Raw genomic sequence first — 24507 nt, forward strand, 5'->3', positions numbered from 1 at the left:
TACCGAATAAACTTCTCTCATCATGGTGGTAGGCATATAAAATGGAGTCACGCACCATGCTCTCTAGCTTCTAATGACGTCATATCGATGACGAAACGTGTCAAGATTTGACTCACAGTGTGTTTCAGCTGAGTTTTAGGATGAATATCTGCTGACACCTAGACCAAGTTTTATTGATTGTTTGCTTTATGTAGCCATCTGGCCATTGGTAACCTGCATGTTTTTTAAACAATACATTACATTTTTTTTACGTTATGAGGAGCATTTTTTTCCTTTTTTCCTGGTTCACCCTGCTAAACAAGAGTCTTTGTTTGTGGTTTCCCACATAACTGGGCGGAAGGAACGGGAGTCTTGGGTGTCTACCCTTATCCAGTTACGGTGACTACACAGACTGGGTTTGACTCTTTATTGTGAGAGAGAGAGGGCAGCCAAGTGTCTGTGGAAGCCCACACTTGGGATATCTAGTACCCTCGGACATAGTGGATGGGAATCCCAGCTGAAAATCTGCAATTGGTCACGGCAACCATACAAGCCCGATTTGACTCCTCCTATCGTAAGACAGAGAGGGTCAAAGACATCTGGTTAGTAGGGGACCTATATCCTGTCTTTGTCTTTATCTCTGGGAAGGAATCTGCCACACGGCTTTAGAATATCGAGATGCAGTCAAGCTTATGGTTGTACTTGACTGTTTGGGTCACGTATAAGTGATTGTTTTTAATTTTATTTGATCATTTTTATTTTTTACTTTCAAACATTTTTTATTTTTGAAAAGGCACTTAAAAGTAAGCGGACATAACATATCACAACTGGCAGTAGGGCAGGCCTCCTGCCAGTCTTAAATTAGACATTAGACAATGATCAGCACAAACATGTCTGTGAGAATGTCCATAAATCAAACAGTAACATACTCTAAGTGAGCGGTTTATATAACGGTATAACGGTATTGGAATCTGAGCCATCTCGAGCCCAATATGACTGTCAGAGAGACCAAGCCCCCCCCCCCCCAACACCCCAAAGGGAACAGGCTGTGTCAGAGGAGAAGTGCCGGCCCCCAGGTCCCTCCTATCCCCCGAGATGATGGCATCCGGGAAGCAGCAGGATGGGAGATCCCTTAAAGAACACAATTTCTGCATTATGATCATGTTGATCAACGGCCTATCTAAGTAATCTTCTTAAATAGGTTATAGAAGAGAGAGAAAAGAAAGGAGAGAGAGGAGTAGAGACAGAGGGTTGGGAAGGGAAAGCTACTTCTGGTTACAAGGGGAAGACCGATGTTTAGGTATAATGATTGTCTAGCTTTTGGCTACCAAGGCTATTTGTTAGGCCTAGAGGCATAGAGAGAGCTTGGGGGCACTCCCGGTAAGAGAGAGACTCCCATATATCTGGCCCATGGTTCCCCAACCTTTTTGAATTTAGATGGGGTGTCCATCAAGATGCTGGATAGTTTTTCCTGGGACATGATCCAAGATATCTTTCTCTTAGCTGCAAGAAACGAGGGTCTGGGTTGTTTCCAAGCTGCTGCTATTGAAATTTTAGTGCCTAGGAGAATAAAGTGGATCAATTTCTGGGTTGCTTTGGGAAGTGAGGGAGGTCGAGCATTTAGCAAAGCTACTTCTGGGGTTCTCCATAGGGAGCATGAGTAAGAGAGGGTAGGCAAGAGAATGGGAGACCTAGTTTTGGGAGAGCACCATAGTAGATAATCTAGGGTATAAGAGGGAACAGCTTGGCGTTCTATGGCTATCCAATCCGGTTTTTCGTATTTAGAGTAGAACGTGGACAGTTGGGCTAGGCGCGCTGCAAGGTAGTATTTGTGAAGGTTGGGAAGTCCCAACCCTCCCCTGCGCCTGTGAAGAAAGAGCGTGTTTTGTGGGAAGCGGTACCCCTTGTTATCCCAAATATATTTTAATATCTTGCTTTGTAATAAGCATAGATGGTCCTTCCTTACTAAGATAGGGAGTGCCCGGAAATAGTATAAGATTTTGGGGAGAAGGGTCATTTTAATAGAATTGATCCGGCCCAGCCAGGATAATTCGTGTTTAGACCATAATTTAAGGTCAGCCTCCAATTCCCTGAAGAGTTTGGGATCATTTTGAGCAAAGAGCGTCTCTATCCTGGCTGTCAGTGAGATGCCTAAATATTTAATGGAAGTGTCGCTCCACTGGAATGGAAACAAATGTTGTAGAGAGGAGGCCAGTTGGGGGGGAAGAGATATATTAAGAGCCAGGGATTTAGAATAGTTGACTTGCAGCCCCGAAACTTTAGCAAAGTCATCCAGGACTCGACATAGGCTGGGGAGGGTAGTGATGGGGGAGGTGAGAAATAGGAGTATGTCGTCGGCAAAAAGCCCACACTTGTGTGTCTGACCCCCGTACTGAACTCCTCTAATGTCTGTGTTATGACGAACAGCTATCGCTAAAGTTTCAATGGCTATAGCGAAAATGAGGGGTGATAGGGGACACCCTTGTCTAGTGCCCATTGTGATGGGTATGGGCTTGGAATAGTATCCCTGAAGTCTTATTTGGGCCTTTGTTTGGGAGTAGAGAGCACGTAGAAGTGATCCCCAAATCCCCACCTTTCAAAGAGCTGGAAGATGTACTGCCAGGAGACCGAATCAAAGGCCTTCTGGATATCGAGGGATAAGAGGAAGCCCAGCTGTTTAGGTCCCCCCTTCCAATTAGATTGCAAGATCGATACAATATCTACCGCCCGTCTAATTTGATCAGGTCCCTGTCTGCCGGGTATGAACCCGACTTGATCTTTGTGGATGTACTGTCCAATGAAGGATGCCAGCCTATTGGCCATTACTTTTGTGAGAATTTTTAAATCGTTGTTTATGAGAGAGATAGGCCTGTAGTTACTGACATCTTCCAAGTTCTTATCAGGTTTAGGTAAGACTGTAATAAATGCCGTGTTTAGGTGGGGATCTAGGGGGCTTTCCATTGGCTTTGTAATTGCAAAAGCTAGTTAAATGGGGGGCTAAAGTATGAGCAAAACCTTTGTAGTAGGGTATCGATAGGCCATCGGGACCTGGGGCAGATCCCTTTTTAAGGTCTTTAATGACTCCCAGAACTTCTTCCACCGTGATGGGTGACTCCATTTTTTGTTTGTGGGCATCAGAAAGTGAGGGTATAGGGAGACCCTCCAAAAATTGGGGAATGAGATTTGCATTGGAGGGATTTGGGCTGCTGTAAAGGGAAGAGTAAAAACCCTGGAAAGCATCCAGGACTTTTATCGTATTGGACGTGGGAGGCTGACCCGTGACTCTAATTTTGGATAAGGTGTTTAATTTGACTCTAGGGGATAATCTGTTGGCCAATAGTATACCTATTTTGTTTGCCTGCGTGTAGAATTTATGGCCGGACCATCTGATGGACTTTTCGGCTTTAGTGGTTAGGGCTAGGTTTTATCTTGAATATTCCTTTTCTAGCTTGGTGATGTCTGCTTGTCTTTCACGTTTAATATGAGTGGCCACCTGAATGAGCTTGCCCCGATGAAAGCTTTGTGCGCTGCCCAAAGCGTTTCTGGGGAAATATCCTCCGTTGTGTTAAGGGAGAAGTACTCTTGTAAGGCTTTTTCAAGTTCTACAACCCTTGTTGGCTCAGACAGTAGAGACTCGTTTAGTCTCCAATGTCTGGTGGGGCTACCTCTGGAGCCAGCAAGGATTGTCAAAATCACCAAGTAGTGGTTGGAAACCACAGTGTCTTTAATGGAAGCTTTAAAGTGGTTGTAAACTCTTACAACACACTTTGACCTACAGGTAAGCCTAGATTAAGGCTTACCTGTAGGTCCAAGAAATATCTCCTAAACCTATACGGTTTAGGAGATATTTGTCCGAAGACAGGCACCGCTGTCTACGGCGCATGCGCCGTAGACAGCGGCGCGCAAGCGCACTGAGCGCGGCGCCGTCAACGACGGAGAAGCCGCGCGTGTCGGCTCCCGTGCGCGGAAGTGACGTCATCGCGGCTTTGCCGAATGACAGCGGCGGAGCTGCGAGACCCCACCGAGAAGATGGATGCGCCAGACTACAGGGGACAGCGGTGACTTTGCTGGCTCCTGTGTCAGGTAAGTTACACGTAATGGACTACTATGCGATTTCCCGGAGTAGTGTGGGCAGATGCAAGAGCTGTCTCTGACTTGTAGTCCACCAAGCCTGTGGAGCGGTGTTCCTGTGACAGGAGCTGTGCTGCGGCGGCCATCTTGGATTTCTCCCCTTCTCCTAGCGATGCGAACAGCGGCCCCAAATTCCGTTTTGCCGGACCCCCGATCAGTGTGTGCCCAGATGTGTGGGGAGCTGTCAGGGCTGTTTGGGGGATGATTAGTGAGCCGTGCCGTGCGCTGAGGGTCCCGTTGTTCCGCAAGGCTCTAGATGATCGCGGCCATCCTGCAAGCCTCGCGCACCGATCATTTTTATTTTTAACACAGTTTTTTCCACAGTTGTATTTTGTTGTATTCCATATTGGGTTGTCACTTTATTTAGCGAGTGCTGTTAATCACAGAATTTATCCAGTGCTGTCTATCTCTCATTATATGGACATCTTATCTTAGCTACCGTATATATATATATTTACATCTCACAAGTATTGGGTTCATTGCATATATACTTTTGTTTTGCTATAATATTGGATCACTTTCATCTAGGGCTGCACATCTACTGAATTATATTGATTACAAGGGTTGGTACCGTCACGTTGTGCGCTAGCTGCTTTAATGATTGGTGCGCTCACTACATACATTGCTGTTTGATGTTTGTATATGATACTTGCCATAAACACTGAGGTCAATATCCTTGAATTTCTTTTGTGGACTGTAGGTTATTGTACATCTATATTTTCCAATGTCGTTGATGGTGATGTTTCTGATTTCCATATTAGCGATTCCTTTGGTGATGTCCTGTTGATTAATAAACATTCTCGGTTGGGACAATGTCCCCTTCCTGTCAAACCTCAGAACCTCCTTGCCCTGGAAAAGCCACGACATGGCGAAGAACTGAATGTTTATTGAAGGGTCATCCACTTTGAAAGAACACGGCAGTACAATGTTCTCTCCCAGTTGGGCTCTGTGTGGTGATGGGGCGAAAACCACCAAGGCGGCTTCATTGTGCAGAAAAGCTGAAGAGCAAAAACAAAACATGAACCATGCATACACAAAGGTTAGATTACAATTATAATAAATATAAAAGATAAATGAAATAAGAGCCTATTCATCAGCAGTTTGGTTCTGTAGGATTCCCAAATCGACCAAAAACCATTATACACTTACAATATGGATATAAATGTATAACTAGGGATGCACCATTGCCATTTTTTTTAACACTGAGTACGAGTACCGATACTTTTTTAAGTACTCGCTGATATCAATTACCGATACTTATCGCCTAGGAAGAGTAGGTAGAGGGGTGGTTTGGAGGTGGTTCAGGGGAGTTCGGGATTTGGGTAAGGCTGGGGTGAGGGCGGGAGGGGGGGTGGTTAAGTGAGAACAGTGTGGGGGTTGGGGGGGTAGGATGGTAAGTAAAGGCAGGGTGGGTGGGAGCTAGAATGGACTCTGAGAACACAAAGGACAGAGAGAGCAGCACCATCTAAGTGCAATATTTAATGTATACTGTATATAATGTGTATCACTACACTGACCTACATGATCCCCACACTGGCCTCTACTCTGACCTACCTTATTCTTGCACTAACCTACATTATTCCTACACTGGCCACTACACTGACCTACCTAATTCCTGCACTGGCTTACCTGATTCCTACACTGGCCTCTACACTGATCACTAGAATAAGGTGACCAGATTTTTTAAATGAAATCTGGGGACATATTTTTTTATTACTAGTAATGGCAGCAATTAGTGACTCTCTGCCCTTCACCACTGCCTGCCTCACAGCCTGTCAATTCTTACTCTCCGGGCCATGGCTACTATGGGTGGGGAGCGGAGAAAGGCAAGGAGATGGGCAGGTGGCTGGCTGGGACTTGAGCCAAGGCAGAAGAACATGGGAACAGGAGCGGAACGAGCATGCACCCAAAACTGAAGAAATATTCTCTCTGCTCCGACCAGCACATGATCATCAGAAAGGGGCACAGAATAACAACCATAATTCAAGTAGTACTAAAGCTAGTAGGAGCGGTGGAGGGGGGGGGGGGAGTAATTCAGATTTTTGTTTTTAATTCTGCACTGACTGTCTTTGAAATTGCCCCAGCCAAATCCCATCCGGTGACAAACTTGGTTCGGGGACAGTGTCCTCAATCCGGGGACTGTCCCCAGAAACCGGGGATGTCTGGTCACCCTACACTAGACTGATCTACCTGATTCCTGCACTGGCCACTACACTGACCTACCTGATTCGTTCACTGACCTACCTGATTCCTTCACTGAGTACTACACTGATCTACCTGACTGCTACACTGACCCATCTGGTTCCTCTACCTAACAGGTGTCAAACACAAGGCCCAGGGGCCCAATCTGGCCCTCCAGGCCATTTCATGTGGCCCTCCAGGCCATTTCATGTGGCCCTCGCACCTCTCCTGCAGCCCTCCAGCAGCAGCAAAAGGAAAGGGGGGTGCACTGTGATATTAGGGAGAGTAGGGGACTCAACTGCAGATGGTGGGGTGGCTCTTGACATCTAATGTAAGGGGAGGGGATGCGCTGGACATCGAATCTTACAGATGCAACCGGCCCTTTTGAAGGCAATCATAATGCTTATGTGGCCCACTATGAAATTGAGTTTGACACCCCTGATGCTGCCCTCCTATCCACATGACACTCACCCAATGAGTAGACCCCTATGGCTACCTGTTATTTTGCTGTGTCCCTGGACAGGGTCAGGGTTTCTGTTTTTTTTTTTTTTTTTTTTAATAAGGCGCTTGTCCAAAACTGGTGTTGTATTTTTATTAACCCTTTGAACACTTTTTGGTAGAAAAATGAGTACCGTCCCTGATACTTTTTTTTATTTGCACTAACATACAATTTTTCAGGACAAGCTTTCGGGGTGTGCCCCCATCTTCAAGGTCCAAGCAGTACTGATTCACAAAGTTTTCAGCAGAATGTTAAAAAAAAAAAAAAGAGAATTTTTTTTTACTAGCATTTGTTTTGTTTTTAACCAGATGAGTCATGGTTGTTAATAACGCCAGCGGCCATATACTCCAAATTTTTTTGTAACCCTGCAAGGTAAAGGCATAATGTGCTAGTATCATTGCAAACTAACACATTATGAAATACTTACCTTAGCCTTCCAATGCCAAGCTGTCACCGCTGACAGGTGCTTCCACCTTGGTCTTCCTTCCAGGTTTGCATCCTCCGGCCATCTAATTGGTCATGGACGAAGCTCTGAAGGAATGGCACGGGTATATCGCCTCTTTAGAGCGCATGCACCGGTGACGTCACCGGCTGCATGTAGTGTGAATATCTCCTAAACCTGTATGATTTAGGATATATATTCACTATACCTAACTCTTATGCTGCGTACACACGACCGGACTTTTCGAGGGACTAGGTCCGACAGACTTTCGACTGAGTTCTGACGGAGTTCTGACAGAGTTCTGACGGACTTTCCGAATGAACAGACTTGGCCACACACAATCACACCAAAGTCCGACGGATTTGAACGTGCTGACGTACGACTGGACTAGAATAAGGAAGTTCATAGCCAGTAGCCAATAGCTGCCCTAGCGTTGGTTTTTGTCCGTCAGACTAGCACACACACGAGCGGATTTCTCAGTAGGAACTGGGTCCGGCGGAGTTCGGTCAGAAAAATTTGAAACATGTTCCATTTCTAAAGTCTGTCAGACTTTTGCAAATCAAAAGTCCGCTGCAGCCCACACACGATCGAATGGTCTGCCTGAATCATTACGTCAGACTTTTGATGTTGAAAAGTCCGGTCGTGTGTACGCGGCATTAGCCTTATTATAGGCTTACCTGTAGGTATAACTTTAAACACAGGGTTTACTTCCACTTTAACAACCAGCTATTCTGATTTCTGAATATTCAAAAAGCATGCTGAAAATAAGAAACAAATTACACAATTCCAAAAACGAATTGGACCAATATTGTGTCAATGGACCAGTTCGTTGTGTATTTTTATGTGAAATACAGGAACAATTGCTCCCTACCGGCACATATGAATTGTGAATATGTAACATCAGCTGCCCATGCAAAAAGTTGTGAATAATAGAAATGTGAAAGTGTGTGTGGCAAACCGTGCTACTATTCTGGTAATTGACTAATTATAAAGTGCAAATAGTACAAATAAATGAAATAAAACTAAAGAATAAGAGCCCATTCACACAGGGGCAACTCCTGATCCGACTTCAGGTCGCCCCTAGTCGCCTCAGGTCGCCTCAGGTCGGACAACATTTAAAAAGCAATGTAAGTGAATGAGAGCCGTCTTAATGCACACTACTGAAGTCGCTCCGACTTCAGAAAAGGTTCCTGTACTACTTCTATCCGACTTGTAGGCGACTGGTACCCATTGATTTCAATGGAGATCGCCTCCAAGTCGGATCTCCGTTTATACGGAGGCGACTTTGACAGAATTATCAGCTCTCAAGAGGGAACTCCACGGCAAATTTCTGAAAAAAATTTGGCGTGGGTTCCCCCTCCGAGAGCATACCAGGCCCTTAGGTCTGGTATGGATTCCAAGGGGAACCCCCTACGCCGAAAAAACGGCGTGGGGGTCCCCCCCAGATCCACACCAGACCCTTATCCGAGCACGCTACCCGGCCGGCCAGGAAAGGGGGTGGGGACGAGCGGGCGGCCCCCCCCTCCTGAGCCGTACCAGGCCGCGTGCCCTCAACATGGGGGGGTGCCTTGGGGGAGGGGGGGCGTGCGGCCCCCCCACCCCAAAGCACCTTGTCCCCATGTCGATGAGGACAAGGGCCTCTTCCCGACAACCCTGGCCGTTGGTTGTCGGGGTCTGCGGGCGGGGGGCTTATCGGAATCCGGGAGCCCCCTTTAATAAGGGGGCCCCCGGATACCGGCCCCCCACCCTATGTGAATGAGTATGGGGTACAATGTACCCCTACCCATTCACCTGTGGAAAAAAAGTACAAAAAAAAAACACAACACAGGAAAAAAATATTTTATTGCACAGCTCCGGGGGTCTTCCGTCTTCGGGGGTCTTCTCGCCGGACTCCTCCGCTATCTTCTTGTAGCTCTTTTACTAGCGGAGGAGTCCGGCTTTCTTCCTCCCCGCCGCCGGCCTCTTCTCCCGACTTCGGGGGTCTTGTCCCCCTCTTCGGTTCTTCTGCCGGGCCACCGCGCCTTCTTATAGCTCTTTTACAGGCGGTGGCCCGGTCTTCTGTCGTCGCCGCCGCCGCCGCCGCCGCCTTCCGTTCTTCTTCTTCTCCAGGAGATGTTGACACGACGCTCTCTCCGGCCGGAATGCCAGAGCCGCCCTGCGCTGCCACTTATATAGGGACAATGGGGCGGTGTCACATGGGTTGATGTCACATGGGTTGGTCACATGGGTTGATGTCACATGGTAAGGGGGCGGGGTCACCATGTGACATCAACCCATGTGACCAACCCATGTGACATCAACCCATGTGACACCGCCCCATTGTCCCTATATAAGTGGCAGCGCAGGGCGGCTCTGGCATTCCGGCCGGAGAGAGCGTCGTGTCAACATCTCCTGGAGAAGAAGAAGAACGGAAGGCGGCGGCGGCGACGACAGAAGACCGGGCCACCGCCTGTAAAAGAGCTATAAGAAGGCGCGGTGGCCCGGCAGAAGAACCGAAGAGGGGGACAAGACCCCCGAAGTCGGGAGAAGAGGCCGGCGGCGGGGAGGAAGAAAGCCGGACTCCTCCGCTAGTAAAAGAGCTACAAGAAGATAGCGGAGGAGTCCGTCGAGAAGACCCCCGAAGACGGAAGACCCCCGGAGCTGTGCAATAAAATATTTTTTCCCTGTGTTGTGTTTTTTTTTTGTACTTTTTTTCCACAGGTGAATGGGTAGGGGTACATTGTACCCCATACTCATTCACATAGGGTGGGGGGCCGGTATCCGGGGGCCCCCTTATTAAAGGGGGCTCCCGGATTCCGATAAGCCCCCCGCCCGCAGACCCCGACAACCAACGGCCAGGGTTGTCGGGAAGAGGCCCTTGTCCTCATCGACATGGGGACAAGGTGCTTTGGGGTGGGGGGGCCGCACGCCCCCCCCCCCAAGGCACCCCCCATGTTGAGGGCACGCGGCCTGGTACGGCTCAGGAGGGGGGGGGCCGCCCGCTCGTCCCCACCCCCTTTCCTGGCCGACCGGGTAGCGTGCTCGGATAAGGGTCTGGTGTGGATCTGGGGGGGACCCCCACACCGTTTTTTCGGCGTAGGGGGTTCCCCTTGGAATCCATACCAGACCTAAGGGCCTGGTATGCTCTCGGAGGGGGAACCCACGCCAAATTTTTTTCAGAAATTTGCCGTGGAGTTCCCCCTTGAGCTCATTCTCTGCTTGGCCTCGGCAAAAGTCGCCTGGCCTGGGGCGACTTGTAAGTCGTCCCAAGTCGGGCTTGAAGTCATCACAAGTCGTTTTGAAGTCGTCCCAAGTCGCGCTGTGATCTTAACTCAAGTCGTGTCCAAGTTGCCTGACTCAAGTCGCCTACAAGTCGTGTTGCCCCTGTGTGAATGGGCTCTTACCGGATACACTGCAATGGAACATACACAAAGTCAATCAAAAATTAGTGCATAAATTAGTGATCAAACATATCATCAACTGTGCAAAATAAATAAATTAAGATGAATAATCAGTGACGTATCATGTTTGACCAAACCCTGCTCATTTCGTCAGAGCGTCTGACGTCTTCAGGGGTCACAACCTGTGAACGTGATACGTCACTTCCGCCCATAGTGGAACGCAGGTGAAGCTACGGCGTCCCCGCGTCCACGTTTTTTTTATATACTTCGCCATGAATATCTAATAAGTAAAACTGCTTTATGTGCTCCCCTACCCCCTGCAAACCCAACCAAGCATTTAACCCTTGCAGTGCAGAGACATTCTGGATTTGTTCTTTCACCAGAGATGGGCATTAGTAAATATAGACAAGTTCTTGGTTGCACTTCAGGAAAAATTATAGAAACACAGCCGAGGGACTAAAACTCCCAGCATGGCTTGATTGACAGGTCATGTCCTTCCAGCTCTGCAGAAGCCAGAGTTCCGCAAAACTGCTTTTCCATACAATGTGCTACACCAATCACTGTTGTGATAGATAACCCGAGCTAAACTGATATGAATCAGCTGTGTCTGGTATACCGCACATAGGGTTGCCACCTTTTCTTCAAGCCAAACCTGAACACTTTTGCGGCACAGGGCAATATTTTTTTCTTTTTTCAGTAAACACTATAGGATTATAAAAGGCCTGGGATATATTTGGGTGCCCCAAGGAGAGTAGAAATGTAGCACACAGAGCGCACCAGTGGGTACGGCCAAATTGCTCTTGCTGACATCATCAACCCACCCTTCAGTGATGCCGAACCTGATCTCAAACAGCTGCCCGCAGCGGCAACAGATTTGTGTATGACTATCTGGGTTACTTGGGGAGCCACAGCCTGGTCTGAATAAATGTGTCCGGGTTTCAGATGGACTGAAACGCGGACAGATGATTCAAAACCCAAACTGTCCAGGTGAATCCTGGACAGGTGGCAACCCTAACCGCACATGACCTTTATACTGTATAGCATCTATATATATATATATTGTATATACAGTGGTGTGAAAAAGTGTTTGCCCCCTTCCTCATTTCCTGTTCCTTTGCATGTTTGTCACCTGAGTTCAATTTCTATAGCCACACCCAGGCCTGATTATTGCCACACCTGTTCACAATCAAGGCATCACTTAAATAGGAGCTGCTTGACACAGTAAGGTCCACCAGAAGATCCTTAAAAGCTACACATCATGCCGAGACCCAAAGAAATTCAGGAACAATTGAGAAAGAAAGTAATTGAGATCTATCAGTCTGAAAAGGGTTATAAAGCCATTTCCAAAGCTTTGGGAATCCAGCGAACCACAGTGAGAGCCATTATCCACAAATGGCGAAGACATGGAACAGTGGTGAACCTTCCCAGGAGTGGCCGGCCGCCCAAAATTACCCCAAGAGCGCAGCGACGACTCATCCAAGAGGTCACAAAAGACCCCACAACAACGTCCAAGGAACTGCAGGCCTCACTTGCCTCAGTTAAGGTCAGCGTTCATGCCTCCACCATCAGGAAAAGACTGGGCAAAAATGGCCTGCATGGCAGAGTTCCAAGGAGAAAACCACTGCTGAGCAAAAAGAACATCAAAGCTCGTCTCAATTTCTCCACAACACATCTTGATGATCCCCAAGACTTTTGGGACAACATTCTGTGGACCGATGAGACAAAAGTGGAACTCTTTGGAAGGTGTGTGTCCAAGTATATCTGGCGTAGAAGGAACACTGCATTTCATAAAAAGAACATTATACCAACAGTAAAATATGGTGGTGGTAGTGTGATGGTCTGGGGCTGTTTTGCTGCTTCAGGACCTGGAAGACTTGCCGTGATAAAAGGAACTATGAATTCTGCTGTCTACCAAGAGATCCTGAAGGAGAATGTCCGACCATCTGTTCGTGTACTCAAGCTGAAACGAACTTGGGTTCTGCAGCAGGACAATGATCCTAAACACACCAGCAAGTCCACCACCGAATGGCTGAAGAAAAACAAAATGAAGACTTTGGAGTGGCCTAGCCAAAGTCCTGACCTGAATCCTATTGAGATGTTGTGGTATGACCTTAAAAAGGCCGTTCATGCTCGAAAACCCTCTAATGTAACTGAATTAGGACAATTCTGCAAAGATGAGTGGGCCAAAATTCCTCCAGGACGCTGTAAAAGCCTCATTGCACGTTATCGCAAACGCTTGGTTGCAGTTGTTGCTGCTAAGGGTGGCCCAACCAGTTATTAGGTTTAGGGGGCAATCACTTTTTCACACAGGGCCATAAAGGTTTGGATTTTTTTTCACCTTTAATAATAAACACCTTCATTTACAAATTGCATTTTGTGTTTACTTGTGTTGTCCTTGACTGTTGTTTAAATTGGTTTGATGTTCCGAAACACTTAAGTGTGACAAACATGCAAAGGAACAGGAAATGAGGAAGGGGGGCAAACACTTTTTCACACCACTGTATATTTACCAACCAACAACAAATTAATTAGAGGAGGCTGGACACAGAGGACAGCAAGAAATGACATGCTCAGTGATCTCTACATATAGAAAACACATTATTTGAAGGTTGCCATTTATAATAAATATTCTACTCACACATCTGCCATAGAAGGATCAGGAACAAAGTCTTCAGACATTCTTCGGACATTTCCTGGGAGTCGGGCGTAGTGTGGAAGTCCAAGGATCGTGTTTTTATTTTCACTTTCATTTTTGCAACCATTAATATGGGAGGGAGTCAGGGAGGAGGGGGTGAGGAGGACATCTTCTGTTCACAGCCTCCATTCAGAGGGAGAAGAGATGTCTGCAAAGTCTGTGTTTGGTATACCGCACATGACCTTTATAGCATCTATATATATATATTAACTAACAACAAATTAATTAACATTTGTATGAATAGAGGCACACAGAGGACTGCAAGACATGACATTCTCAGTGATCTCTACCTATAGAAAACACATTATTTATCATTATAATAAAGATTTTACTGACACATTTTCCATAGAAGGGTCAGGAACAACACCCTAAAGCTGCTTTCACACTGGGGCGGTATTCAGGCGTTACAGCGCTAAAAATAGCGCCTGTGTAACGCCTGAAAAAAACTGGCCCCTTTAACTCCAGTGTGAAAGCCGGAGGGCTTTCACACTGGAGCGATGCGCTGGCAGGACGGTGAAAAAAGTCCTGCTAGCCGCATCTTTGCAGCGGTGAAGGAGCCGTGTATTCACCGCTCCTAAACCGCTCCTACCCATTGAAATCAATGGGACACCGCGGCAATACCGCCGGCAAAGCGCCGCTACAGCGGCGCTTTGCCGGCGGGTTTAACCCCTTTTCGGCTGCTAGCGGGGGTTAAAACCACCCCGCTACCGCCCGCACACCGCCGCTAAAACGACGGTAAAGCGCCGCTAAAAATAGCGGCACTTTACCGCCGATGCCGCTCCCGCTGCAGTGTGAAAGCAGCCTAATGGTGGCCATTTCAGGAATCAGAGTGTGCAGCTCAAGGGTCATGTCTTATTTTATATTTTCACTTTTGCAGCCTGCCTTGAAGCAGTAATTAACCACTTAAAGTGGAGGGCCACCCTGAAAAACAGAAGTACATTAAAAATTAGCCAAAAATCTAAAACAAAAAAAATAATTTTTTATTTTTTTTTAAACATACCAGAAATGCCTGTTGCTAGGCATATCATCCTAATCTGCCTCTTCCTCCTCCACGGTGATGTTCTGTCTTCTCTCCTCCGTGCGTTGTCTTCTGGGTAATGGGTCGCGCTGTGTTCTGGGAACTGTGTGTTCCAGAACACAGCGCGTCCCATTCACAAAGCGCTGCGCAACTCGCGCATGCGCAGTAGGAAACGGGCGGTGAAGCCACAAGGCTCCACTGCCTGTTTCCCTTAGATAAAATGGCAGCGCCGGGACCCGAGAGCTGAGGGATGGGTCAGCCTCGGGCGGCCCACATCGCGGGCGCCCTGGACAGGTAAGTGTGCTTATTAACCACTTGACCACTGGGCACTTAAACACCCTTAATAACCAGACCAATTTTCAGCTTTTGGTGCTCTCACATTTTGAATGACAATTACTCAGTCATGCAACACTGTACCCATATGAAATTTTTGTCCTTTTTTTCACACAAATAGAGCTTTCTTTTGGTGGTATTTAATCACCTCTCAGTTTTTTATTTTTTGTGCTATAAAAGAAAAAAGACCGAAAATTTTGCGAAAAAATTGATTTTTCTTCGTTTCTGTTATAGAATTTAGCAGATTAGTAATTTTTTCTTCATAAATTTTGGCCATAATTTATACTACTACATATCTTTGGTAAAAATAAGTACAAATTGGTGGATATTATTTGGTCTTTGTGAAAGTTATAGAGTCCACAAGCTATGGTGCCAATATCTGAAAATTGATCACACCTGAAGTACTGACGGCCTATTTCAATTCTTGAGACCCTAACATGCCAGAAAATTACAAATACCCCCCAAATGACCCCTTTTTGGAAAGAAGACATTCCAAGGTATTTAGTAAGAGGCATGATGAGTTTTTTGAAGTTGTCATTTTTTCCCATAACTCTTTGCAAAATCAAGATTTTTTTTCCTTTTTTTTTTTTTCCACAAAATTGTCATATTATCAGTTTATTTCTCACACACAGCATATGCATACCACAAATTACACCCCAAAACACATTCTGCTATTACTCCCGAGTACGGCGATACCACATGTGTGAGACTTTTACACAGTGTGGCCACATACAGAGGCCCAACATGCAGGGAGCGCCATCAGGCGTTCTGGAGCACCCAGGACAATTCTGACATTTCTCTCCTACATGTAAAAATCATCATTTATTTGCTAGAAAATTACATAGAACCCCAAAACATTATATATATATATTTTTTTTAGCAAAGACCCTGGAGAATACAATGGTGGTCGTTGCAAATTTTTATCTCACACGGTATTTGCGCAGCAATTTTTCGAACACGTTTTTTGGGGGAAAAAACAGTTTTGTGCTTAAAAAAAAAACAGTAAAGTTAGCCCAATGTTTGCATAAAGTGAAAGATGAAGTTATGCTGAGTAAATCGATATCAAACATGTCACTCTTCAAAATTGCACATGTCCGTGGAATGGTGCCAAACGTCGCTACTTAAAAATCCCCATAGGCGACACAAATTTTTTTTTACTGGTTACATGTTTTGAGTTACAGAGGAGGTCTAGGGCTAGAATTATTGCTCTCGCTCTAACATTCACGGCGATACCTCACATGTGTGGTTTGAACACCGTTTTCATATGTGGGCGGGGCTTACATATGCGTTCGCTTCTGCATTGCGAGCACATGGGGACAGGGGCGCTTTACATTTTTTTATTTTTTTTATTGTTCATTTTACTTTATTTATTTTAGTTTGACATTTTTTTCCCCAAAAATAAATTTTTGATCACTTTTATTCCTATTACAAGGAATGTAAACATCCCTTGTAATAGGAATATGGGATGACAGGTCCTCTTTACAGTGAGATATGGGGGGTCAATAAGACCCCACATCTCACCTCTGTGCAGAGTATTGGGGGGTATTGCAGAGTATTGGGGGGTATTGCAGAGTATTGGTGGGTATTGCAGAGTATTGCCAGGGTATGGAGGGGTTAAATTCGGTGAGCAGCGATGTGGGCACTGCAGATGCAGCCCACAGCGCTGCTGACACCGATCTCTTTCCCCTCCGCTGTACCTATCGGTACAGATTGGGGGAGGGAGGAACCGGCGTTCCCAGGGGGCGCGCGAGAGCAGAATTCTGGGAGGCCGTTAATTAACGGCCTCTTAGAGTTAAACAACCGCCCTGAAGCCGTTAATTGGCTATGGGCGGTTGTTAAGTGGTTAAAAGTCAGCAGCTACAGTGTTTGCAGCTGCTGACTTTAAAAAAAAAAAAAATTAAAAATGGCCATCCTCTTTAAGGACCGAGCATCTTTTTTGAGGTTTGTTGTTTACAAGTTAAAAACATTTTTTTTTCCTAGAAAACTACTTAGGACCCCCAAACATTATACATTTTTTTTTTCTAAAACCCTAGAGAATAAAATGGAGGTCGTTGCAATACTTTCTGCCACATCGTATTTGCGCAGCGGTCTTACAAGGCACTTTTTTTGGAAAAAATAAACACATTTTAATAAAAAAATAAGACAACAATAAATTTAGCCCAATTTTTTTTTTATATATATTGTGAAAGATAATGTTACGCCGAGTAAATTGATACCCAATATGTCACTCTTCAAAATCGCGCCCGCTCGTGGAATGGCGACAAACTTTTACCCTTAAAAATCTCCATAGGCGACGTTTAAAAAAAAATTCTACAGGTTGCATGTTTTGAGTTACAGAGGAGGTCAAGGGCTAGAATTATTGCTCTCGCTCTACTGATCGCGGTGATACCTCACATGCGTGGTTTGAACACTGTTTTCATATGCTGTTTTCATACGCAAGCTCAGCAGGATGGGGCTCATTTAAAAAAAAAAAATTTAAGGACCTCTTAAATAGGAGATCTGGGGTCAAAAAGACCTCACATCTCATATTTACACTAAAATGCAATAAAAACTAAAAATAAAATGTTGTCATTTAAAAAAATGCAAAAAAAAATGTCCCTTTAAGAGCTGTGGGCGGAAGTGATATTTTGCCCTGCTATAGAGACGGGTGGGGGCCATTTTCCCCTCACTCGTCTCCATGCCACTGAAGTGAGAGGACCCTCTCCCGCTGCCGATAAAAGTGATCTTGCTGCGAATCCGCCGCAGAGACCACGATTATGGGAAATTGGACCACTGGCCGAAGAGGGTACCGGGTAATGGCAGCTAGCTCCTACCATAAAAAGGATATATTTTTTTTTTGTTAGGTTTTCTTTCCTTCATTTTTATCCGGTGATCCAGCCAGTAAAAAAAAATGAAAACCACCGTAACCTGTCTTTGCAGTAAGGTGCATATAGAAGGGCAACGCACATTGCAAACAAGCAAAAGATTTCCCAGCCAGCCTGCAAAACAACTGAATTGGTCCTGTCTAAGGCCTTATGTACAGTGGATGTTATAAAAAAAAAAAGCCGTTAGCCGTAGCGTTAGCTGTAGAAATCTGTAGATGTAGAGTGTATTTTGTGCAGCATTTTTGTAGAACTGTTTCTCCGCGTTTTTTTTTTGTTTTTTAGCATTTTTTAGCTTTTTTTTTAAGCAAAACTATACTCCCATAAAAGCTTATGGTTCAAAAACACTTATAAACTCTGAAAATCCATGTATTTTGCCGTTTTTAACTGCTTCAGCCCCAGAATATTTTACCCCCTTACCGACCAGAGCACTTTTTGCGATTCGCAACTACATCACTTTAACTGACAATTGTGCGGTTGTGCGATGTTGCACCACATAAAATGAATGTCCCTTTATTCCCCACAAATAGAGCTTTCTTTTGGTGGTATTTGATCACTTCTGCGGTTTTTATTCTTTGCGCTATAAACAAAAAAATTGTAAAAAAAAAAAAAACGCTATATTTTTTACTTTTTGCTATAATAACTATCCCAAAAATATATAAAAAAAACATTTTTTTTGCACAGTTTATGCTGATATGTATTATTCTACATTTTTGGTAAAAAAATAAAATCGCAAAAAGTGTATATTAATTGGCTATAGCGTCTACAAAATAGGGGATAGTTTTGTGGCATTTTTATTTTTATTTTTTTTAACTAGTAATGGCGGGGATCTACAATTTTTATCAGGACTGCGACATTATGGCAGACACATCGGACAATTTTGACACATTTTTGGGACCATTGTCATTTTTACAGCGATCAATGCTATAAAAATGCATTGATTACTGTAAAAATGTCACTGGCAGTGAAGGGGTTAACCACTAGGGGGCGATAAAGGGGTTAATGTGTTCCCTATTGTGTGTTCTAACCGAAGAGGGGAGGGGACTGTGTAGGGGAGATGACAGATCGCTATTCATACTTTGTATTGTTTGCACACGTTTGCAAATATATGTGTAAGCTGCAGTGCCCACACGAAGGGACCTCTGTATATACTGCAGTCCTAACTCTAAACTTTCCAGAGCCTCCATAGTAGGAGCACATACACTATATTGTCAAAAGTATTGGGACACCTGCCTTTACACATGAACTTTAATGGCGTCCCAGTCTTAGTCCGTAGGGTTCAATATTGAGTTGCCCACCCTTTGCAGTTATAACAGCTTCAACTCTTCTGGGAAGGCTGTCCACAAGGTTTAGGAGTGTGTCTATGGGAATGTTTGACCATTCTTCCAGAAGCACATTTGTGAGATCAGGCACTGATGTTGGACAAGAAGGCCTGGCTCACAATCTCCCCTCTGATTCAACCCAAAGGTGTTTTGTTGGGTTGGGGTCAGGCCAGTCAAATTTCTCCACCCCAAACTCACTCATCCATGTCTTTATGGACCTTGCTTTGTGCACTGGTCCAAATCATTTGGTGGAGGGGGGATTATGGTGTGGGGTTGTATTTTAGGGGTTGGGCTTGGCCCCTTAGTTCCAGTGAAGGGAACTCTAATGCCGTGTACACACGACCGGACTTTTGGACAGCAAAGGTTTTGGCAAGCAAAGGTCCGACGGAACGAGTCCGTCGGACAATTCGATCGTGTGTGGGCTCCATCGGACCTTTGCTTGCCAAAAATCTGGCAGACTTTAGAAATAGAACATGTTTTAAATTTTTCCACCGGAACTCCGCCGGACCGAGAAATCCGTTCGTGTGTATGCTAGTCTGACGGACAAAAACCGACGCTAGGGCAGCTATTGGCTACTGGCTATGAACGTCATCACGTTCGAATCCGTCGGACTTTAGTGTGATTGTGTGTGGCCAAGTCCGTTCATTCGGAAAGTCCGTCGGAACTCCGCCGAAAGTCCGTCGGAAAGACCGGCGGACCTAGTCCCTCTAAAAGTCCGGTCGTGTGTACGCGGCATTAAGTTGGACAATTTCATGCTCCCAACATTGTGGGAACAGTTTGGGGATTACCCCCTTCCTCTTCCAACATGACTGCGCACCAGTGCACAAAGCACAGTCCATAAAGACAAGGATGAGCGAGTTTGGGGTGGAGGAACATGACTGGCCTGCACAGAGACCTGACCTCAACCCAGTTACATCAGAGACCCCTTTTACAACAGGGAGTTCATTAGAGTTCCCACTATATCAAGGTCTCCATCAGAGTCTCCCTGTACATTAGTGTCCCCAGTAGAGCCCCCCTTACATCAGGGTGCACATCAAAGACCCCCTTACATTGGATTGTCCATCAGAGTCCACCCTTACATCAGTGTCACCATCCCAGCCCCCCCTTTCATCAGGGACCCCCTTTACATCAGGGTCAACATCAGAGTCCCCCCTTACATCAGTAACCCCATCAGAGTCCCCCTTACACCAGGGTCCCCTTCAGAGTTCCCCCTTACATTAGTGTGCCCATTAACATTCCCTCACCACTGTAATTAGGCTGATGTAGCACCCTGGTATTTCGGCAGGGTTGCTAACAAATTTAGTCTGCCAGGCAGTAAGTGTTCTGTCTAATTGATAGAAGATCCACTAATTCTTCCCTAAATCTGGGTTTGCTATAGGAGACAGCAGTTCTACAAATACAGTGGCTGCATCCGGTTTGGAGGTCCTCAACCTGTATAGCTGTCTGCTTATTTTCTCTCGGAGTCTGACAATTACCATTACATCTGCCTAAGCCCTTGTACACACGGTCGGAGAATCTGTCGGAATGAGTCTTATCGGACCGTGTCGTCAGATAATCCGACTGTGTGTGGTATGCATCGGACTGATTCCGTCCGACCCAATTTTCCAACATGTTGGAATGACCAACTGGGCTGGACGGACCTAATCCGATCATGTGTAGAGCATTTTCATCGGACCAAGTGCCACGCATGCTCACATTCAAATTCCGACACGGAAGCGCTCGTTCAGGTAAAACTACTGCTCGTAAGCGATTTTGCTATTTGACTGTTACCAAATAGAACAGACTATCATTCTGACACCAGCATTTTTCTTTCCCGTCCCAATCATTTTTGGTCACTACTGTCTATTGAGATGTAAACCACTTGGAAAAATCTCAACTTACTGATCAATAAGAACATCTAGTTAACATCATTAAATGTAACATAACAAATATGTTCAACAATGCAATACCTGTCTCAAGCTGGGCCCCACCAAATGGTGCTGCCTGGAAGGCCCAGGTTGGTCATCAGAAGCCTCAGCTGGGGGTGAAGGATGCCTTGGAGGAAGCCTGGAGAGTGGTGGCCTGAGTGGTGGCCTGGGTACCCCCTGGTCTACCAGAAAATGCAGCCTGTCAAAGTGCACCATCCTGGGGTAATAAACAGCATCTGATTCTCCTGCTCTCAAGGACTCCAGGTGCTTCTTTCTCTCCCTGAAATATGTAAGCTTCATGGCCACAATTTTGCGATTCAGATATGTCATGTCTGCCGTGGGGACCCTGATCTGCACCAAAGCAAGCAGTTTCTCCAGTGCTGCGTTCCTCTTTGATCTGTCATTATAAAATTTGTTGTGGAACTGCCACAGGCAGGGCATCTCCATGTAGAGCTCGAGGAATAGCCCCATAAAGTTGGCATTGTTGAATGGGTCCATTTTTTCTGCAAGACACAAAACAAGACAAACCCTCAAATACTAATAATGCAATTAAAATCCCTCATAATCTTGTCCCAACAGAGACCTAGATACAAGCAGTCTAGTCTAGTGAAGCACAAAGTTAAAAATGTTACCTTCGTTTCCACGTTCGCCGCGTCCGTGACTCACACTCTCCTCCCAGATCGTACGGACGATACACACGTGTTGCGTTTTATATACAGTGCGCATGCGTGAAACTCCGCCCACCCCTGACGTTCTTTCCAGACTATTCCCCACCCCTTCGCTTCCCGCGCAGTGGGGAGAGCACATGGCGGAGAGAACGCAGGTGCGCAATAATAGTTCCACTAACAAGGAGGAGGGTGAGGAAAGCCCGGAGCCTGAAACGTCCCGATCCAGGAAGACAAGATTTAGGGCTCAAATATGTCTTTTGGAGAGATGTTGGAGATGGTGGACATATTAAACAGGACCGACTATGATGGGAAGTATGGACCTTACCCAAACCCAAATATCAGAAAGGCCAAGATCATGAATAAAGTTGTGAAGAGTCTTCTGAAGAATTTTGGGGTACACCGATCCAAGGATCAACTGAGAAAACGCTGGTCAGACCTGAAACTGAGGGAGCACGAGCAGTACAGAAGGATTAAGAGCGTTCTTCAAAAAAGTAAGTAGTTGTCGTGTGTTCATATGATTATTCTTGCTTGCATACATGCTCCATGTGCTTTGATTTCATGTTGTGCATTTTAAAATGGCCACTTTCAAGGTCATGGTTTCGTTCGTTCGTAGGAAACATCGTTCTGCAGGGAAGTATTCCAGCTTAACAAAGTGGCCCCAATAATGTTCTCACCTTGTAACTCGGCCCAAAAACCCATTGTACAACACTTCCAAGCAATGTTTCATATTCCTATTTCTGCCCATATTCCTATTTCTGTGCTAATTAATCTTTGTTTACATTCTCATAGGGGAGAGAAGACTCGGCAAGTATGAGGACACCAGGGACCACACCCCTCCCAAAGAAGGGCAACTTCCAAAAGAAGAAACAGAGGAGCAGGAGGAGGAGGAGGAAGGAGAGATTGTGGAGGTTGGCCAAATTGTCACCACAACAGGTGAGTGTCGGAGAACACAGCTTCCGGTAAGCTCATCAATGTATATCACCTTATTTGGATTACATGGTGTGTTTGTTTGCTTTGTTTTCTAGGTGATGTGGAGGAAGATTCCCGTTTTACCAGTGAAAGTGCCCAGATCTTGATCGGGGAGATAATGGGGTGCAATAGGGATTTGGAAATTGTACAACAAAACATCAATGATGTTAAAAATAAAATGAATAACATCATTGATGTTTTGGGGAGAGTGTGAAAACGAAAAACTAGATAGGGTTTTATTTTTGCTTTTTATAAAAAAAAAATCGTATTTTGCATAATTCCAAATTTGGAAGATGCACAGAGTGTGTAAACATGCGCTATCTCCCATCATGGGGGATCAATGTACATGTTTTGTGGAAAGTGTCTGAGATGAAGTGGTTGCAGCCCCAAAGCGCGTACATTGATCCCCCATGATGAGAGATGGCACATGTTGACACACTGTGTGCATCTTCCAAATGTGTTTTTTTTCAGGGGTCACACCCCATGTGATGAAGGCAATATCAGCCCAGTTTGTACATACTCATGTCTGATATTGTCTTCACTTTTCAAAGTTGAACTTTGTAAGTTACTGTGTTCTGTATTTTACGGTTTGATACATGCCTGTTTACACAAAAAAAAACAAGTAAAAAAAAATATGATTAAACTCTGTTTTGGATACACAAAATCTCTTGGTTTGTTGTAAAAACCTTTAATAAACGCACATATGAATGTGCTTGTATTAAAAAGTTGAATTGTCAACAATGTGTGGCTTCCTTTTTCATTGCTCCTAAAATGTATTTGTAGTCAAATTTGAGTTTGTGCTGAGAAGGAGTGTGATTTACTAAAGGCAACTCCACTTTGCACTCCAAGTGCAGTTTCAGGTGTACTTTTGCAGTGGACTTGTAGTGCATAGTGGATGTGCCTTTAGTAAAAAGCACCCACAGTGAGGTGTAAATTTGGACAATCATGCCATTTTCCTGCCATGGTGCTGAAAATGAGCATGATTTAGATCAGTAATGCACTACACATTAGTTAACAAAAAGAAGGTGTGTGTGTAGCAGACCCACAACATAATAACATTATCTGAAGAAGAGACTGTCCCCTCATCTCGCTCTGAACTTGGGTTTGCACTGTTGGTGAAAAAGGCACAACTTGACAAAAAATGGCAAAGTGGGAGGCCACAGTCTGCCATTCCTGTGGCGTTGAAGGACACTGTGTAGTGTCACAAGAACAAAAACTAGTAATTTGACAAATCAACATTGCATGCAGATTAGACACCCACATTTTTTGACAAAATTAGTCTAACATTTTGGGAACTGAGTATTTAACCACTTGCTTACTGGGCACTTAAACCCCCCTCAGTCCCAGACCAATTTTCAGCTTTCAGCGCTGAAGCACTTTGAGTGACAATTACGCGGTCATACAACACTGTACCCAAATGAAATTTTTATCATTTTTTTCCCACAAATAGAGCTTTCTTTTGGTGGTATTTAGTTACAGCTCGGAGTTTTATTTTTTGCTAAACAAACAAAAAAAGATGCAAAAAAAAAATAAAAAAAAATCATGTTTTAATAGTTTGTTATAAAATTTTGCAAACGGGTCATTTTTCTCCTTCATTGAAGTGCGCTGATTAGGCGGCACTGATAGGCTGCATTGGTGGGCACTGATGGGCTGCATTGGTGGGCACTGATGGGCTGCATTGGTGGGCACTGATGGGCTGCATTGGTGGGCACTGATAGGCTGCACTGGTGGGCACTGATAGGCATAGTTAAGGCGGCACTAATAGGCACAGATAAGGCGGCACCGATGGGCACAGATAAGGCGGCACTGATGGGCAAAGATGGGCACAGATAAGATGGCACGGATGGGTGGCACGGATAAGTGGCACGGATGGGTGGCACGGATGGGCACTGATAGGTACCACAGATAGATGGGACTGATGGGCACTGATAGGTGGCACTGATAGGTGGCTCTGATAGGTGGCACTGCTGGGCACTGATGGGCGGCACTGCTGGGCACTGATGGGCGGCACTGCTGGGCACTGATGGGCGGCACTGGGGTGCAGCACCTTTGAGGCAGATTTTGGGTGGCACTGTGGGTGGCACTGCTGGGTGGCACTGCTGGGTGGCACTGTGGGCACTGC

General features: G+C 45.4%; 1 protein-coding gene across 1 annotated transcript; it reads right to left on the reverse strand.

Annotated features, from left to right (window-relative positions):
* Nucleotides 1-1088: 1088 nt before the first annotated feature.
* On the reverse strand, nucleotides 1089-13461 carry LOC143923708 (contactin-6-like). Its single transcript, XM_077447513.1, has 2 exons — nucleotides 13251-13461; nucleotides 1089-5108 (listed from the first exon to the last, which is right to left on the reverse strand). The coding sequence occupies exons 1-2, from the start codon at nucleotides 13372-13374 to the stop codon at nucleotides 4705-4707; spliced, it is 528 nt and encodes a 175-aa protein (XP_077303639.1). The 5' UTR covers nucleotides 13375-13461; the 3' UTR covers nucleotides 1089-4704.
* Between the last annotated feature and the right edge of the window lie 11046 nt (nucleotides 13462-24507).

This window comes from Lithobates pipiens, unplaced genomic scaffold, assembly GCF_037356315.1.
Source record: "Lithobates pipiens isolate NorthernLeopardFrog02 unplaced genomic scaffold, aLitPip1_a1.2 Scaffold_22, whole genome shotgun sequence".
In the NCBI taxonomy this organism is placed as follows: Eukaryota; Metazoa; Chordata; class Amphibia; order Anura; family Ranidae; genus Lithobates; species Lithobates pipiens.

Excerpts from the sequence above, each read along its gene's own strand:
- LOC143923708 (XM_077447513.1), bottom strand. The coding sequence starts at position 13,374 with ATGGTTGCAAAAATGAAAGTGAAAATAAAAACACGATCCTTGGACTTC. Across the intron at positions 5,109-13,250 it reads GATCCTTCTATGGCAGATGT|CTTTTCTGCACAATGAAGCC; the intron begins GTGAGTAGAATA and ends TTTGCTCTTCAG.